This window comes from Geotrypetes seraphini, chromosome 6, assembly GCF_902459505.1.
Source record: "Geotrypetes seraphini chromosome 6, aGeoSer1.1, whole genome shotgun sequence".
Lineage (NCBI taxonomy): Eukaryota > Metazoa > Chordata > Amphibia > Gymnophiona > Dermophiidae > Geotrypetes > Geotrypetes seraphini.
In genome coordinates, this window is record NC_047089.1 from 68,496,661 (window position 1) to 68,515,128 (window position 18,468).

At 42.3% G+C, this 18,468-nt stretch overlaps 1 protein-coding gene across 4 annotated transcripts in view; it reads right to left on the reverse strand.

The window, feature by feature from the left end:
• Window positions 1-18,468, reverse strand: part of AKAP11 (A-kinase anchoring protein 11) — an 83,490-nt gene that overhangs the window by 59,786 nt on the left and 5,236 nt on the right. For all 4 annotated transcript variants that reach the window (XM_033949835.1, XM_033949833.1, XM_033949834.1 and 1 more), the window contains exons 3-6: window positions 17,733-17,849; window positions 15,309-15,356; window positions 6,730-6,864; window positions 3,130-3,397 (exon numbers count right to left, since the gene is read on the reverse strand). In XM_033949835.1, coding sequence (XP_033805726.1) covers window positions 3,130-3,397; window positions 6,730-6,864; window positions 15,309-15,356; window positions 17,733-17,849 — 568 coding nt within the window. The remainder of the gene's footprint in view (window positions 1-3,129; window positions 3,398-6,729; window positions 6,865-15,308; window positions 15,357-17,732; window positions 17,850-18,468) is intronic.

The following is an 18,468-nucleotide window of genomic DNA, read 5'->3' on the forward strand; positions in this document are numbered from 1 at the left end:
GTGAATAGTAAGTAGATCTCCAAACTCAGTTGTGCTTCTCTGGAGATTGACATATGCCACTGCAGTAGCATTGTCTGAGCAGACTCAGACCACTTGCCCTTCCAGGCTTCTCCAGCCTCTGCAAACAGTAACAACATAGTGGTTGAGTTTGTTACCCCTTCAGTATTTTTCTGCAAATTAAATGACATGAAGTTTCAATCTGTTGATCAAACACTTCCTTTAGGAGGCTGACTAAAGCCCCTGGGTCAGGGGTCCGTTGCAGTAAGTCCTCCAGCTAAAACAGGCTAGCATCTGTTGTCACAATTACCCATGAGGCTATTCTGAGAGGCATGCCCCTTGATAACACCTGTGGACGGAGCCACCAGTGGACCTGTGGACGGCCCAGCTTCTGGAGTCCATAGCAGAGAAATCTGAGGAATCCAAGTGAGGTCACCATCTTGATAATAACATGCTCTGGAGAGGATGCATGTGAGCTTTCACCCCTGGGACCACATCTATTGTAGCTGTCATGGAACCTAGCAATTGGAGGTAGTGCAATGTGGGCGGAGCTGGTTTGATCAACATGCTTGTTATATGTATGCAAAGTTTCTGTCTGCATGCACGACCTTCTGCTGTGTTGAAGACTCCCAGGGAATGGGACAGAATCGTTGGCAGTTTTGGAAATTCACTATCCAGCCTAGGCTCTGCAGGACCTGGCCCACATGGCCACTGCTTGTTCTCCTATTGGGAATGACGGAGCTCTGATCAGCTAGTCATCCAGATATGGATGAACCTACAATCTCGTCTTGCGTAGATGGGCAGCTACCACCACCATCATCTTGGTAAATGTGCAAGAAGCTGTTGCCAGCCCATAGGAAAGAGACAACTGGTAATGATTTTTCAGGACATGAAATCTCAGGAACTTTGTGTATTTCTGGAAGATGGGAACATACAGGTAGGTCTCCATCAAATCCAGCGAGGCTAGAAATTTCCCCAGTGCCACCGCTGCTATGACTGATTGAACTGTCTCTGTGCGAAAGCGCAGCACTTTCTATTACTACTACTATTAATTATAATCTATAGTGCTACCAGACATACATAGCACTGTACAGAGTCACAAAGAAAACTGTAAGCTCTTTCGAACAGGGACCATCTAAACAGACAAGACCACGATGCTGCATTGACGTGTGTAAGATCCAGAATGGGTCGCCAAACGTCTGAGCCTTTTTTAGGCATGACGGCGTATATGGGGTATCTGCCCGAGCCCAAATCTATGGCCTGAATATCTAACAGCCTCTGGACTGTAACCACAACATTGCTTGCTTTCTCTGGTCATACCACCAGGGAGTCCACAAACCAGTCCATTAGGGGCTGTGCGAATTCGAGCTTGTAACCACTCTTAATGATCTCCAGCAACCAACAGTCTGACAAGACCTGCACCCAGGCCTCCGCATACTCTAAGAGCCATCCTCCTTTTTTTTAGGAGAACTGCTCCAGACATTTCTTTAGGAGAACTGCTCCAGACCTGGCATCATTGTGCTTTCTTGAAGGTTGGAGCAGAACAAGGCTTGGCTCTCCCTGGGACTTGTGAATCTGTCTGGCTCCCTGGAAGGATCTCCGAGAGGAGGCTCTACCCAAGTACTGTCGAAAGCGCCTGGAGCCATGAAAATTAGACTGACCGGAGCCTCTAGAGGATCGCTGTTTACTTTCAGGTAGAGATTTCAGCTGCCAATCTGATATGCTGGCCATAAGATTGTCCAGTCCCTTGAAAGGAAGTCTGCTAAGGGAGGAGGAATCTCCTACAAAGCTATCCTCACTCACTGCGACCTGTGCTGAAAATGTGCTGCCGCCTGCCTCAGCTTCTAAGAAAGCTGGAAATGGGAGAAGAAATCACTGCCTCAAGCGGACTACTCCTCCAATGCTGAATCTTTGGCTGCCAGTCTAATCGGTGTCTGACTGAGCCTTGAACCCCCACGGACATGAAAAGGGGAGACAAAATGCAGCCAGCACCCTGCAGAGCTCCCTGAGCCCCCTATTTGTGCCTGACAGCCTTTGCTCAAGCCCCTGCATCATAGCAGGTGAGCAATGCTAGAAGGGGAACAGACCATGAGCTCCAGAAAAGTTTCTGTAGGCTGGCCAACAGGGATTGGCTTGTGAGCTCCAGACCTCAGTCTGCTTCTCTTCCATGCAGGCAGAGCTGAACCTGTGACGAGGGGGAACTCTGAGCACCAAAAATGTGCAAAAAATCCCAGAAAGAAATAAAGAAATATACAGAGCAGATCAGAAAGACTCGTTACGCTCTTGTGCAGAAGGAAAAACTTAAGGGGGCAGCAGAGTCCTCTAGTGAAGGAGGAGGGATTCAAAAGCTAGAATGGATTCCTTCTGCATGGTTCATGAGCATGTGGATATTGCCTGTCCATCCAGAATGACGCACCTATTGCACTAGAATTACTGCTGTCATATATGCCCTTTGTTACTCTGATAGACCTCAATAAACATGATTTCCAAAAAAAAAGAAGAATAAAAAAATATTTGATTATATAATATAAATTTGACTGCAAGATTATATAATAATTTGACTGCAAGATTTCACATATATGTATATTTCTGATCTTTTAATTACTACATTGTATAAATTCCAGGTTGTGCTCCTGGTTCACCCCAGAATGCTCAACATTGTGGCACAGCGGGCTTGGATTGGAGACTGCTGTGCATCAGAGCTACTAGGATTGATTACATCAGTGTAAAGTAGTCAATTCCAAGGAAGAAAGAAATACAGCTGGCATTATTACAACATCTGGCCTCTGTACATTTATTGAAGTTTTGAACAATAGTCTTGATTCAAACACATGAGTGCTGGATTACACGTAAGAATCAGAGAGAAAGATAAAGCTTGAAATAGCTTACCAGTGGAGGCTATTACTACCAAGCTTGCGACATATATGGGATCACTGGCAGAAGAGAGTTAAAGGTTCAAATAAGAGATATAGGGGCAAGAAGGTTTATGTTAAAATTACATATGGATACTATGTACATTTATCCAAAGCACAGCAAACTGGATGAAACAATTTGGTCATTTTTTACAGTTATTCACTAAGCTACATTTCTACAAACCGTCTACACAGCTCAAGAGAAAAAAAACCAACTTACTTGCGTTATCACATGGAGTTGAGGGGTCGTCTTCTTCTAAATGTTCAAAGGCAGTGACAAAATCATCCTCAATAGAAGACACTGACTGATTTGTATCATCATCCTCTCCAAGGGAAGCCTGGGAGTGGTGTTTCTGTACAGAGTGAAGATCCACTGTGTACCTTATACCTGCAGTATATCTACTTAGCAGACTAAATACAGAATCTAGCTTGAGCTTCGGAATCATAGGTGATAATCTCATCACACAGATCACACCAGAAAGATAATTCTGTAAATAGAAAAAAGAAAGAAACGTTAATATTTGCACTACTTCCACTCCAAATGAAAACCTGGAACTGTAAAAATGTACATAAGTTAAAATATAATCATAAGCACAGCTCATTTTGAAATTTAATCAGTCTATTAATACAGATACAATGATTCTAAAGTGAAGGCAGTGGAGGAGTGGCTTAGTGGTTAGAGCAGCTGCCTTGGCACCCTGAGCCTGTGAGTTCAATTCCCACTGCAGCTTCTTGCAACTCTGAGAAGTCACTTAACACTTTATTGCCTCATGTAAACCGCTTTGACTGTGTAAACCACATAGAAAAAGGGGTACATCAAGTCCCATACCTTTTACCAAACATTACCCTCGCAAGTCCAAGTAGAAAGCATGAAGAACACAGGAGGAGGAAGAAATTAGTCTAGAGGTCACAATAGCCATTTGACAACTGAAACTGCATGAGTAGAAAAGCAACTGGGAATCAACTCTGGCCTCGATGCACCATTAAACCAGTTACGATTGCAAGGTAGGCTTGGGGAGGGGGGAGGAGTGTGATGGAGGGAATCAGGGTTGCACCTGTTTCAGGGTACAGAGCACTGTTTCAGATTCAACCATAAACACACTGGCATTTTCAGCCAAAACAGGAATGAATATGGATTTTAGGACAATTTTGGCACCAAAACTGAAATTCAGTCAGCCTCTACCCTGGAGATCTAAATTAATTAGAGCAACACAGATTTTGCAATGCTCGTTTTGGCATGTTAAGAAGAGACAGTTGGTTTGGCAAAGATGGAAAATGCGTGGAACCAACAAAAGGCAACAAACACTGATTCTAAAGTTACTACTGCTAGCAGCCAAGTTATATCTTTGGCAATGCAGATATAAACTAGGTAGACTGGGTGGGTCAAAGAGTTTATCTGTCATAATCAACTAGACTATTATCTTCTACGACCTTGTGCATTTGCCACTCAGGTAACAGTCTCTATAATCATAAATGGTCTGCAACATTTAGTGTTCTCATACACAACTGTGTTTGGTGTATGCAGGGAGGTCGAGGGAGTGAAGTTACTTACCTGTAGCAGTTATTAGATGACAGCAGGCAGATATTCTCACATGTGGGTGACATCATTCACAGAGCCCGGTACGAACAGTACAAAAGTGTACTGTCACTTTTCAAATGAAAACCAAAATCTCAAACTGCCTGTACCATGCTTTTAACGAGTGCCTTCTCACCTGCTGTCGGTTCACAAGACCATCAGATTATCTTTGGGAGGAATTTTGGATGAGTTCAAAGAACTACCTGGTATAAGGCAGATCTGATACAAGTGCTTGCAGTTCACTGACCCGACATGCAGACATGTTAGCTACAAGGAATATCACTTTCTAAGATATATGGTTCAAAGATGAAGTTGAAAGAGGCTCAAAAGGAGGCTTCATCAGAGTTAAAGTACAACATTAAGGTCCCAAGCCTGTTGGGTAAATTTGACTGTGTACTGTAAGAATCTTCTGCTGACAAATCTGGACAGCAGCTGGAAGAGCAGAGAGAGTCGTATCTCTGGACATCCAGTCTTGAAGATTCAAATCTTATACAGAATGTTGAGTGATTTGATACACTCCATTCCCTCGATGTGGATGCATATTTTAACAGCGATAATGGACATAGGTCAATGATGAACAAATGTGAGGTGCATCTGTTTCATGCATCAGTGGCTGCCGGTGTTGTACTTCAGAATCGTGCAGCGGTAATGTGCCCTGATCTTGTGCATCGATGATTGACCCATCTGACGCATGTTGATGTCTTGTGTTGATATTGAACACCATGATGTGCGCCAGCGTTAATCAATGATGTCGGTGCTCGATGCTCAGACTGAGCAGAGGCTTGGAATGTTGAGGCAGGAATTTGCACAGTGTGTGCCTGCAGCAACCCAGCTAGTTCTGCAACAGTTTTCTGAACTGATCGTGTAGTGATGGCATCAGTATTGATACTTGCAAAGGTACCATGCGCATGGGCTGTGTCGAGTGTTGGAGCAGCTCTGGCCCATTATTAAGCCTGACCAAACTAGGGTGAAGTCAAACGTCTCTAGGGCTCCGCGGTTCCACGCTTACGCCTGGGTACACTGCTATTCTGGAGCTCCAGGAGGAATTTTCTCTCAGTAGACAGGCTCCCCCAAAGGTTCCTCAGCCTTAGAGACCAAAAGGGAGGCAAAGCCTGACACTCCTGCCCCCCCCCCCTTCATGTGCTGCAAGGGTGCTCTTCCAGCATCCATCCAGCGCAAATCTGGTATGAATTAGGGGTAAAAGAGCCTAAGGATTCCACCCGTGCCAGTTTTGAAGCAAAACAATATGATTTGAAGGATCTGTTGAAGGAGAACTTTTGGGAGAAAAAAAAAAAAAATCAGGAAATCCAAGATGGCCAATGCAGCAGCATTTTAGCACTAACAGCTCAAAAAACAGCTTAACTAAGCTAAAGAACTCAGAAAAAGGATTTGGGGAGATGGGGGTCCCTACAGGATGTGGTAGAAACCATCACAAATAAGTTTCACCTCACCATCCCCTCCACCCCCGAGTTTGCCCATAGGCTGTAATAGCCTTACTCACTGTGACATGTGCTCTGAGGGTATTGCACCCTGCCTCAGCTCTAACAAGTAGCTGGATCCAGGAAACAAAACTCTGCCTCAATCAGCCAGTCCTCCAAACACTGAAATCTTTGGGCTGTCAGTCAGACTGGACCCAGTCAGTCCCAGTCAGTCAGACTGGACTGTCAGTCAGACTCAACCCTTGTGTAACTGTCCACATGAAGGGGGGTGAGAGAGGTGAAATTGCAGTCAGTACCCCGAAGAATCCCGCTGAATTCTGTGGATGCCTAAACAGCCTAGGCTCAAGCCCCTGCAATTCAGTAGGCAAACTAAGCTACTAGAGATACCTCAAGCTCCACAACATTTTCTGTAGGCTAGCCAAACAGGTTCCCAAGGGATTAACCTGCTGGCTGCAGAACCAAGTCTACTGTTTTCTCCATGCAGGCATAGTTTTCCTCTGCACTAGGGTTCTCTGGTTAACCGAATGCCATAAAAAACACAAAAAATAACAGAGACATATAAAGAGCAAATCAGAAAGATACCTTCCGGCTCACGAGCAGAAGGAAAAACTGAAGAAGGCAGCAGAACCTTCTGGAGGAGGAGTTGAAATCCTGGAGTGGATTCCTTCTGCATGGTTGATGAGTTTGGGGAGAATACACTACTGTGCAGAATGACACACCTACTGCACTAGAACTATTATTGGTATATGTAAAATTATACAGTCATGCCCACTAAGGAAAAAAAAACAAAAACTTAGATCTTTACCGGAATCTTAGATCCATCAGCTGTTTGTGAGAGCTTCTTGACATCCTTCAGAAAAATTACTTCATTATCACTTAGGCTGCAGAAGTGAAGTGATTTTACAAGATCTGAGAGCTCCTGAGAAATAGCTGCTAATTCCTAGTCAAAAACAAGATGATACACAAACCATCATTAATGAACAAGTATTATCTAACATAAAATCTTTTCTTTTAGCTCTCTGAAATCTTCAACAAAGAAATGTTCATTTTCTTAATAATATGCCAACACATTTGTTCTTCACCCTCTAATGCAGGGGTGTCAAACTCAATCACATAAGTGACCGAAATCTAACACACAGGCTAAGTCACGGGCTGAATTTTTTTTAAAAAGATACTTAGGGCTCCTTTTACAAAGCCGCATTAGCGGCTTTATCGCATGCGACTTTTTATCATGCGCTAACCCCCGCGCTAGCCAAAAAACTACCGTCTGCTCAATAGGAGGCGGTAGCGGCTATTACGCACGTTAAACCACTAACGTGGCTTCGTAAAAGGAGCTCTTAATCTTAGTAGAAGTATAGGGTTACAATCTCTCCAACAAAATAAATAAAAAAAAGACCTTTCCTCTCGTTTAGGTTCTAGTTCACACTTGCTGTCTAACACCAGATCTGACAGGGCACACATTTCAAATCTGACATACTGTAATCACAAAATATATATATATTCAAATCATGTTGGTCCTAGGCTCTGGTTTCTGTTTGGCTTCTGATAACTCGCTTGCCAGGGTCTCCTGCCCATTTGTCATTTTCTTCTTTCTCAGTGCTAACCATCCATCTTCCATCTCTGTCCTCTCCTTGTTTCCCTTCCCTCCCCCAAAAGTCTGGCATCTTTCCTTTTTTTTTTCATCTCCATCCCCGCAGCTGCAGCGATGATTCCACCATCCCCAGATCCACCATCTCTCCCTTTCTCAACTACCCTTTCATTCAGCATCTCTCCTTCTTTCCTCCCCACCACCCCAGGGTCCACCATCTCTCCCTTTCTCTTCCAAACTACCCGCCTATCCAGTATCTCTATCCCCCCTCCACACCATCCCTTGTATCCAACTTCTCTCCTTTTCTGTTCCTTCCCTTCCTCCTTGCCATTGTTCACCATCTCTCTCCCTCTCCTCTGTTTTTAGACCCATTATTTCTTCCCCTCCCCCCACCGTCTGGCATATTCACATCTCTTTGGACTCCCCCCCCCCCCATTCCGTGTATTTCTACACCAGGGGCTCCATGGGATAGGAGGTAATGTCTTATTATGGATTAAGAACTGGTTGAAAGATAGAAAACAGAGAGTAGATTTAAAACAGGGATCTCAAAGTCCCTCTTTGAGGGCCGCAATCCAATCGGGTTTTCAGGATTTCCCCAATGAATATGCATTGAAAGCAGTACATGCACATAGATCTCATGCATATTCATTGGGGAAATCTTGAAAACCTGACTGGATTGCGGCCCTCAAGGAGGGACTTTGAGACCCCTGCTTTAAATGGTCAATATTATCAATGGAGAAGGATAAATAGTGGGGTTCCCCAGGGGTCTGTGCTGGTACTCTGCTTTTTAATATATTTATTGATGATCTAGAAATGGGAATAACTAGTGAGATAATTACATTTACTGATAACAAAGTTGTTAAAAATTGTTAAATCGCAAGAGGATTGTGAAAAATTGCACAAGGACCTTGTGAGGCTGGGCATCAAAATGGCAAATGATGTTTAATGTGAGCAAGTGCAAAGTGATGCATGTGAGAAAGAGGAACCTGAACTATAGCTATGTAATGCAGGGTTCCATGTTAAGAGTCACCACCCAGTAAAAGGATCTAGATGTTATCGTTGAGGATACATTGAAACCCTCAGCTTAGTGTGCACTGGTGGCTAAGAAAGCAAATAGAATGTTAGGAATTATCAGGAAAGGAAAACAAAGATGAAAATGTTACAATGCCTTTGTATTGGTCTACAGTATGGCTGCTCCTTCAATACTGTATGTAATTCTGGTTACCGTTATCTCAAAAAAGAAATAACGGAATTAAAAAAAGGTACAGAGAAGAGCGAAGAAAAGATAAGATGAATGGGATGTCTTTCCTATGAGGAAAGGCTAATACAGCTAGAGTTCTTCAGCTTGGAGAAGAGACAGCTCAGGGGAGATACGATAGAGGTCTATAAAATACTGAGTGGAGTGGAAAGGGTAGATGTGAATCATTTGTTTACTGTTTGCAAAAATATTACATTAAATTACATTAGTGACTTCTATCCCGCAAATACCTTGCAGTTCTAGGCGGATTACAAAAGAGGACAACTGGACATTTCCAGGAAAATTACAGGTTGGGGTGCTAATTACATGGTTGAGACTTTGCTGGGAAATTTACAAGATTGGGAATAGTTAAGGAGATGTATTAGTTTGTCTTGATAAATTTTCTGAATAGCAGGGTTTTAATTTCCTTTCGGAATGTTTTAGTCCGCTGTAGTTGTCAGTATGTTGGAGATGGTGATCTAGTTTCGTTGCTTGCATTGCTAGTAGGCTGTTGTACATCTTCTTGTACTGTGTGCCTTTGATTGGGGAGTGAGTAAATGGGATCTGAGTACTCCTAAGTTTGGTTGATTTGTTCCGGTTTAGGCAATTGTTTAGGTAGGTGGGGCGGTGCCGTTTATTGCTTTGTATAATAGACAGTAAAATTTGATTCGTATTTGTGCTTGTGTGGGGAGCTAGTGTGTGTCTAGGTATGTGGTGGTGATGTGGTCATATTTGCTTAGTGAGTAGATCGGTATGAGACTAGGACTAGGGGGCATACGATAAAACCACCAAGCAGTAGATTTAAAACAACCCAGAGAAAATATTTCTTTACTTGATGTGTAATTAAACTCTGGAATTTGTTGCCAGATAATGTGGTGAAATCAGTTAGCATAGCAGGGTTTTTAAAAAGTTTGGCTAATTTCCTAAAAGAGAAGTCCATAGGCCATATTGGTTTGAGGAAATCCACTGCTTATTCCTAGGATAAGCAGCATAAAATCTGTTTTACTACTTGGGATCTAGCTAGGTACTTGGGACCTGGGTTGGCCACTGTTGGAAACAGGATACTGGGCTTGATGGAGTTCGGTCTGTCCCAAGTATGGCAATTTTTATGTTCTTAACGAAAGAGTGCAAGTTACAAACAAATAAAATAAAGACATTTGAGACAGAAGAATTCAAGTTTCTAACTTCTAATAGTCTTTCAATCTGCAACATATTCCATATAACTGTGAGATAATTGGGGTTATAAATATTTTAAATAAGAGAGACATACATTTCTCCCTCCGTATTCAGTGCGCTAGGGAATTAACAGAACCACAAATAACTTTTTCATATGTTATTCGCTGTTTTCTATTAAAAAACATCGTGAATATAGTAAAACCATGAATAACATAGTGGGAGACCTGGTCTGCTCCTGAAGGAGAGGCAAAACACGGTGAAGAAAGTGCTGGGAATCAATGATTTTCTCTGTAAACGCTTGGAATCAGCGATTTCTCTATGCAAGCTGATATAATTTTTTTTGGGGGGGGAGCCAGCAAGCTAAAAACCATGAATAATCGAAACCGCGAATGCTGAAATCGCGAATACGGAGTGAGAAGTGTACCATTTGAATCTCCTTAAACAGTCTGCCTCAGTGCTGTGGCTTTGCAAACCAGTGCCTGTTATACTCTCAGAAAAGAACTCTCAATGCATGCTTATGCAAAAAGTGCACACAGTACCTAGCAAATACTGGTTCACATAGGTAAATTAAAGCTTTATCTTTACTATAGTGCACAAAATACAGGAAATAAACACCCCAACGTTAACCACAATGAAACCAATAGACCAGCAAATATTGTATTTCTGACAACACGTTCACAGTATTTACTCGCAGCTATTTTTCTCTCAATACCATTTTCTATCCCCTTTTTATTTACTGTTTATTCTGTTCCTTTATGTTATATCTTGATGGGGAAATTCCATTTATGTTCTCAATTATACTCTTGGATTCTGCCACCAATAAAAGCTAGATGTATGCCCCCCCCCAAAAAAAAAATAAATAAATAAAATACTAGTTAACAGTGTTATTTTATAAATGCATAGCTCCGGCTGGGTTGAGAGAAATGGGTTAAATGGTGTAGGTGTTAGTAATTTCTAACAGCAGATGACTGTATGAGTGGTTGACAGAAATGAGGACTGAAATTGACAGAGGGGTTGACTTTGAGGATAAGATACCAAGAATTGTTTTAAGCATGTGTGAATAGATCTAGATGTGACAACTTCTCCAAGAGCAGCAGATTACCTCACATTTGTATGATGTCATCCAAGAAAACCTTGCTGGGAAAAAAACATTCCACAGTTTTGAAGCATTGTACAGGTACCACACTCCCTACTAAGGGTTACTAAGAATGAATAAAATATCTCCATTGGGTAGTACTTGGGCGGCACAAGTTTTTAAAGGCATGTATAGTAGGTAGAAGTGAACCAGTTGACATATATCTGGATTTTTTTTTTAAGCATTTGAAAAAGTCCCTAATGAGAGGCTGCTGAAGAGATTAAAATAACACCCAAAAGAGAGTTTAAATGCCTGCAGAACTGGGACAAATATTGTCCCAGTTCTGCAGGTATTTACACTTTTTTTTGGTGTTATGTTTTTCTATGTATTTGGATTCCCTTTTTTTGTGTGGTGTATTGAAAGAGATTAAAATGCCATTGAATAAGAGACAATATCCTTCTGTGGGCCAGGAACTGTCTACAAGATTAGAAATTGGAGTGTAGATTTAAATGGCCAATTTTCTGAATGATGAAGAGTAGAATACCACATGGATCTGGACTAGGACCAATGATTTTGTCCTGTCAAGAGGAAACACCTGATATGGTAAGCAAGTTGATTTTCTCAAGGGAGAAGCAGGGTATCAAGTCCTCATATCTGGACTCCCTAACTACAGGTTATCTTTAATACAAGAAAAATAAAGGAGCAGAGAAGGGGCAGACAACAATATTTCTTTGGCAGCAGGCCATTTTCAGATTTGTGTGTGTTTGTGCATGTGTGTGTGGGGGAGGGGTAGTTAAACAAAAGCAACCTGAAAATAAAAGGGGAAATGGAGGTGGACTCTAATCCTCAAAAGAGATTTCAAAGAACAAACAGAAAAAAAATATCATCATGCAAGAAATTGTTTCCAAACAGAAACAAGATGTGAATGTATGGGCTGAAGTCTATTTCGCATCTTTGCAAATCTCCACAAAGGCCAATCTCAAGTGGGTTATCAAGATCTCAGAGAGAACAAGAGCCAGAAGGCCTTGAGCATGCACAGATGCTCAAGGCCCAGCCCAGGCAAGAGGCGGGATCTTTCTGTCACTCGCACCGGCAAGCACAGATAGGGTAAGGAGCTTGTTTGGGAGGGAGAGTGGGCGGATGCCGCTTCCAGCACGGGGGTGCAATGCGGTTCTCATGGGGGGGAGGGTGCGATGCTGGTTGAGCGGGGGAAGGTGCGCATTTATCAGGACATGCTCGGTTTGTGAGTTAAGGTTTGCGGGAGTGTTTTGCTCGTCTTGCAAAACACTCGCAAACCGAGGTTCCACTGTAATTAACTGAATAGAAACAGATAAGAAACCATTGGGACTAATGAGGAGTCCAGCCAGCTTGAGTCAATTGACCAAGCTGGTTTTCTGAAGATCCCATTGTTGATCAAAAGAAATATCAGCAATCGAGCATACTGTTGAAAAGAAATTGTATTTAATGAATTTATATTGGATGAATTGAGATTCTGTTTGCATGATTGAGTCAAGATTTTTATCATATTAAGAAGAATATTTAATGTTCTAGAACAGACATGGGCAAACTATGGTCCATGGGCCATATCCGGCCTGTTTAGTTTTTTAATCCGGGCCGCCAACCATCCAAACCCTGCTGACCACGAGCCCACAGTAGCATCGGGCTGGCAGCACTCTAAACAGGCTGCTTCGCGGCCTTCTCTTGTCGGGGCCTTCTGTGTGCTGCGTTACTGATGATGCGGCAGAGGGAATTCCCCGACGAGAGAAGGCCGCGAAGGAGTCTGTTTAGAGTGCTGCCGGTCCAATGCTGTTCTGGAGGGCTCGCGGTCGGCAGGGTTCGGATGGGAGGGAAGGATGGAGGGTCAGCTGCGCAGCAGGTGCTCAAGGGTTCTGCTGCACAAGGGATGGGAGGGAGGGAAGGATAGTGGGATAGAAAGAAGCTCTTGGTCCGGCCCCTCTGTCAAATTTAAGAACCCATTGTGGCCCACGAGTCAAAAAGTTTGCCCACCCCTGTTCTAGAACCTGAAGCTCACTAACTCTGCAAGTCAAAGTGAACGGACCAAAAACCCAAAACTTTCTAAAATTTAATTTTATGATGTGAAAATGCCGATTCACAGAATTTTAGTGCCTGTCTGGAAATATTTTTAGGTACAATATGTTCAATTTTTCACACAACTTTATTATTAATTTTTTTTTCAATATTTATTTCCAGCAAAATTACAAGTTATACCTCTTGTTAAAGAAACAGAATAAGATCTCCAAAAGAAAATAAAGTACATATATCAATATTAAGAAGAAAAATACATGAGAACATGGAGCGGCATAATAAAAAAAAAACAAAAAAACATCTGTCCGTTTTGGGCCTAGGGCGCTAGTCACCCAAAGACAGCAATGTCTAAAGTCCATTCTCGAAAAATATATCTAAAATATATTTTTTTTATTTTTTTTCAAAAATTATCTGCTTTTATGTCCAGCCATTTGCCACCAAGTCATCTACACCACATTCTCAACCAAAAATTTGTCCAAGTATCAAACGCCAGAAGAGGACCTTTTGGGACATGGGAGGGGCCAGCAAAGTGATGGACTGGACACCCAGACATGGCAACAGAGTAGTGGGACACCTTAAAGGGCACTGCTGTGAACCTCACAAAAAGGTTGCCACATAAACATCTCACCACAACTCCCTTGCAGGTCATGGTGAGCCCTCCAAAACCTACTATACCCACCGGTCTACAACCTACAGCTCTTATGGCTGCAGGTGGCACCTATATGGGAGTACAGTAGGGTTTTTGGGTTTTTTTGGTGGCCTCACATTTACCACCATGAATGCAGTGGTTAGAGTGGCTTATGGGCCTGGGTCCTCCTCTCTATGGTTCACTAGCCTTCCCCCCCAGACTACTTAAGCCACCTCTATGCAACTGTACTAGGCTTTCCTATGCCAGGTGCTGATATTCCAGAGGCAGATATGTACGTTTTTATTCTGATTTTTATGGTGGTGTGAGGGGGTCAGTGATCACTGGGGTGTGTATGGGGGTCTGTACTTTCTCCCTGCAGTGGTTATCTGGTCACTTTGGATACCTTCTGGGCAATTATACCTATTTTTAGATCACCTAAGTCACAACATATAAGTTCCGTCTAGGCAGTCTCGTTAAACTTTCGATTATCCCTGCAGGATGACTAAGACTAGGTCGGTCCACATCCCGCCCTAACCACTCCTCCAAACACACCCCTTTGAGCTCTGGGCACACAGTGGCATTCAGAGGCCTAGAAATTCTCTGGATATGTCTAAAAACCCATTTCGATTATCGGCACTTGGACGACCTGTCTTTTAGTTCGTCTAAGTGCCGATTTAGGCATGTTTTTAGACGTATTTCTGTTTCGATTATAAATCTCTGAACCTCTTAAGACTATATCTTTATTATTAAAATTTGTTATTCTCCCTCTCAATCTCTTCATTCCCAGCAGTCATACACCTCTCCCTACTGTGAAGTTCAGAACTCAGTCACTCACTTCTCTCATTCTGCCCTCACCCCATTCCTTTCACTCTCAACTCCATTCCTAACAGTTTCTCTTTTTAAGTCCCCTATCTCATATCCTCATGAAACTGCAACAAAAATCTTTAAAGCATTATTCTGTTAACCGTTTTATGCTGAAAGTCTCCTCCCAACTCTATTCCATCTGCCAGTATCAGCCCCATCTCCCTGTCAGATTCCCCCTTTCTCCTAGCTCCTATGTTTTAGGCTAATAACTTCTTCCTTTCTGCTAGCCCCAGCATCAGTCTTCCCCCGTCTCCCACATGCATCAGCAATATCAGTCCCATCCTCCTTCTCCTACCTGTCCCAGAACAGATATCCTCAGCACAATGGTGGCAATTTGTGCCTTTGCTTCCTCCACTCTGTGCTTCTTCAACCAGCACCAGGAGAATATCTGAAATGTGATACAGGAGGTGCCTATTCTACAATTTCCTATCCCCTGCCTCATGATGCTAATAGGAGAGCCAGATGAAGTACAGAGCAGCAGGAGCAAAGGCACAAGCATCTACTGCTACAAACATGCCAGTGAGAAGCCAAAAGAAAAAAAAAAAGATATGCCCCATTGCAAAGATGTTATCCAGCTGCAACAGCACATAGATGCCAGATGGTGTAAGAGCATCCACAGAAAGACAATTTTCAGAGTTTTCTGGTCATAATCAATATCGGAAGCCCCAGTTAAGACTCATGCTTTAGAGCTTTACATAGTAATTACCAGCACATTCCATGAAGGAACTGTTCAAGAATAATAAAGCATATTATCATCATATTTATTTTACCTGTACATAAGAAGCATCTGTCTCATCAGCAAAGCCAAGAAACATGATCTGTAAAATATGCATGAGATTTGAGCTTAAAAGGGATCACATTTAAATAATGATATTCCAAAACTACCACAAACAGAATACAAGAACAGATTAAAATACCCTAACAAGATTCATTACGATCATTTACTATAGCAAGGGACTATCAACCAGCAGTCTCATGTTTTGGAATTTTGTCCACTGAAGATGCAACACATTTACTTTTGACTAGGCCAGGGGTAGGCAATTCCGGTCCTCGAGAGCCAGAGCCAGGTCAGGTTTTCAGGATCTCCACAATGAATATGTATGAGATGGATTTGCATGCACTGCCTCCTTGAGATGCAAATCTATCTCATGCATATTTATTGTGGATATCCTGAAAAACAAGACCTGGCTCTGGCTCTCAAGGACCGGAAATGCCTACCCCTGGCCTAGGCTGTGCCATCAAACTAAAATCAGGGCTAGTGATGGTACAACCTGTTTTGCAACAGCACTGAACAGTCTGAATTCAAGCAGTAGTGGCTCCCATATCCATCCTAAAGGATCCCAACCTGTAGGTTTACAGGATATCCACAATAAATATAGAAGGCATATTTACATGCTAAAGGGAAGAAGCAGCATATGTAGATCTTTGCTCTCATGAATATTCATTGAGGGAATCCTGAAAACCCAGCTAACCTGGAGTCACCCAGAACAAGTCTGAGAATCACTGTGTTAAAGAAACTATTCATCCAAAACATCAGAGAACCCCCCACCCCCAGTTTAATTAATTATATCCTAAGTGGTTTACATTCAGGTACTTTATCATATTTCTCTATCTTTCCCGGTGAGCTCAAACTCTATCTAGTACCTGGGGCAATGAGGGGATTACCGGTAAGTGACTTGTCTAGGGTCATAAGGAGCAACGAGGGATTTGAACTCGCAGCCTCAGGGTGCCGAGGCTGTAGCTCTAACCCCTGCACCACACACTAGAAACAGAGATAAAGGGATTAAAAAGTGACAAAAAATGGACAAAAAGGATAATCATGCTACAAAAGGCAAACGATATTTGCTGAAAGTTATACATCTCCAACATGAACACAGCTGTAAAGACAAACACTATAGGCATGACTCAGCGTATGCATCCTTCCCATACACACTTGACCATTTTTTCATCAATTAATTATCTGTCTTAAAGAGAAATCAAACTACTACTCAAAAAATAAATTAGCTCAGAGTAGACATCTTGAGCCAACTTCACTTGAGCCAAAATCCACTTTTCTATTCCTTTATGAGAATCCTAGACAAATACATTTACTATTTCAGCAAATTATTTTTGCCTTTTATAGCTTGGTGCTGTTATACGGTGAAATTTAGGGCCTCTTCTATCAAACTGCACTAGCAGTTTGTAGCGCGGTGAGCCACGCTGAATGGCCTGCAATGCACTGCTCCTGATGCTCAAAGAGTTCCTATGAACGTCGAGAGCAATGCAGGCCATTCAGTGCGGCTCTCTGCGCAGTTTGATAGAAGAGGCCCTTAGTCGCATTTGTTAACTTCATTTCCTTTAGTTGGGCTGTACCAATCTAAACAAGTAGGTGTCATCCCTTCATGCTGGCAGATGGAGGTAGAAAAGCTGAAATTACCCAGCAATATCACTGGTATAACCTGCTGGTGCTCAGTAGAAAGCTCAAATATGCCTCTGCCAGAGCAGCAGAAGGCCCCATAGACATCCATGCCCCAATGCTGCTATAATAAATCACATTTTCTTAATTAAATTTTTTTAAACACCACTGGAAAAAAATAAACAGGAGATCCCCAAGAGAGCCAACAACTGCAGTCTTCCCAGGGATGATAAGAATAGTACAGCCCTAACTTAAGGAAATGAAATCAACAGGAATGACAATCTCAGCCCTTCCTTAGCATCTGGGCTATATCATGCTGAACAAGTGGGATGTACTCAAGCAGACTCAAAGGGTGAGGGAAGACAAGGTTGGATATGATACGGCCATTTCTTTATCAGTTTCTACATATTCCTCCCCTTTACCTTTCAGTATCACAATGCCACTTTTGCACTTCTTCCTTATCACTAATATATCTAAAAAAAATGTCTTGTCTCCCCATTTTACTATGTCAGCTATTTTTTTTCTTCCATTTGCATCTTTGCTTTCCTGACTACACGACCAGCCTCAAGCACCAGCATGAACAATTTGCCATTTGCTGGAGATACAGAAATACTGAGGTTTTTCACTGAGTACCAGCAGTGAAGTCGCTGAGAAAATTCAGTTTCTCTACCTCCATCTGCTGGCACGAAGGGATAACAACTGCTTGTTCAGAATAGTACAGCTCAGGCTAAGGAATGTTCATTCCTTATTTTTTATGCGCATACAGTGTAAGAAATTGTAAAAGGTCAGCAAGCCAAACCTCAATCACATTTTCTTCATCACCCTCCTTTAACCACTCTCCTGCTGACACATTACACAGCTCCTTTCTGCTCTTCAGCAGGGCCTTCACGGAATGCAGCACTTCCTCATTGAAATTCTGGGAAAAAAAGAGATTCAGATTTCTTGCAAATATATTTTAACAGCAACTTGATCACAAGTTCTAAAATGTTAAACAAAAACATAGGTTATTTGTTTGACTTAATTCTTTACAAGCCATCCAAGGTAAAACTTGTGTACTGTATCAAACTGCTTCACAAAACCATGAACAGGGAGGTATAGTTACATTTTCTTGATACTATGCATGATTTCCACACTTTATAACAGGGATAGAGATAACCTATACATACACAAGGCTGCATAAATGTCAGTACTAGCCCTTGCGAGCTGCAACATTACATAACGTCAGAACCAGGAAGGCACAGAGTTCCATATATCTTCTGTGATAATAAAGTAAAAATGTACTGTTATCTAAAAACAATGGAAACAAACTGCTAAAGTGGCTATTCTGGAAATATTTGTGAAATTGCCAAAACTCTGGTTAATATTTTCTATATACTGTATATACTCGAATATAAACTGAGATTTTTTTAGTTTACATTTGGGCCAGCGCCCCCCTCTCAGAATTATTGCAGACCGTTGCCAGGTTCTGCACCCTGTCCCCCTTCCCTGCCCTATCCTCATACCTCCTCTGCCGATCCCTGGTGGTTCAGAGGTGC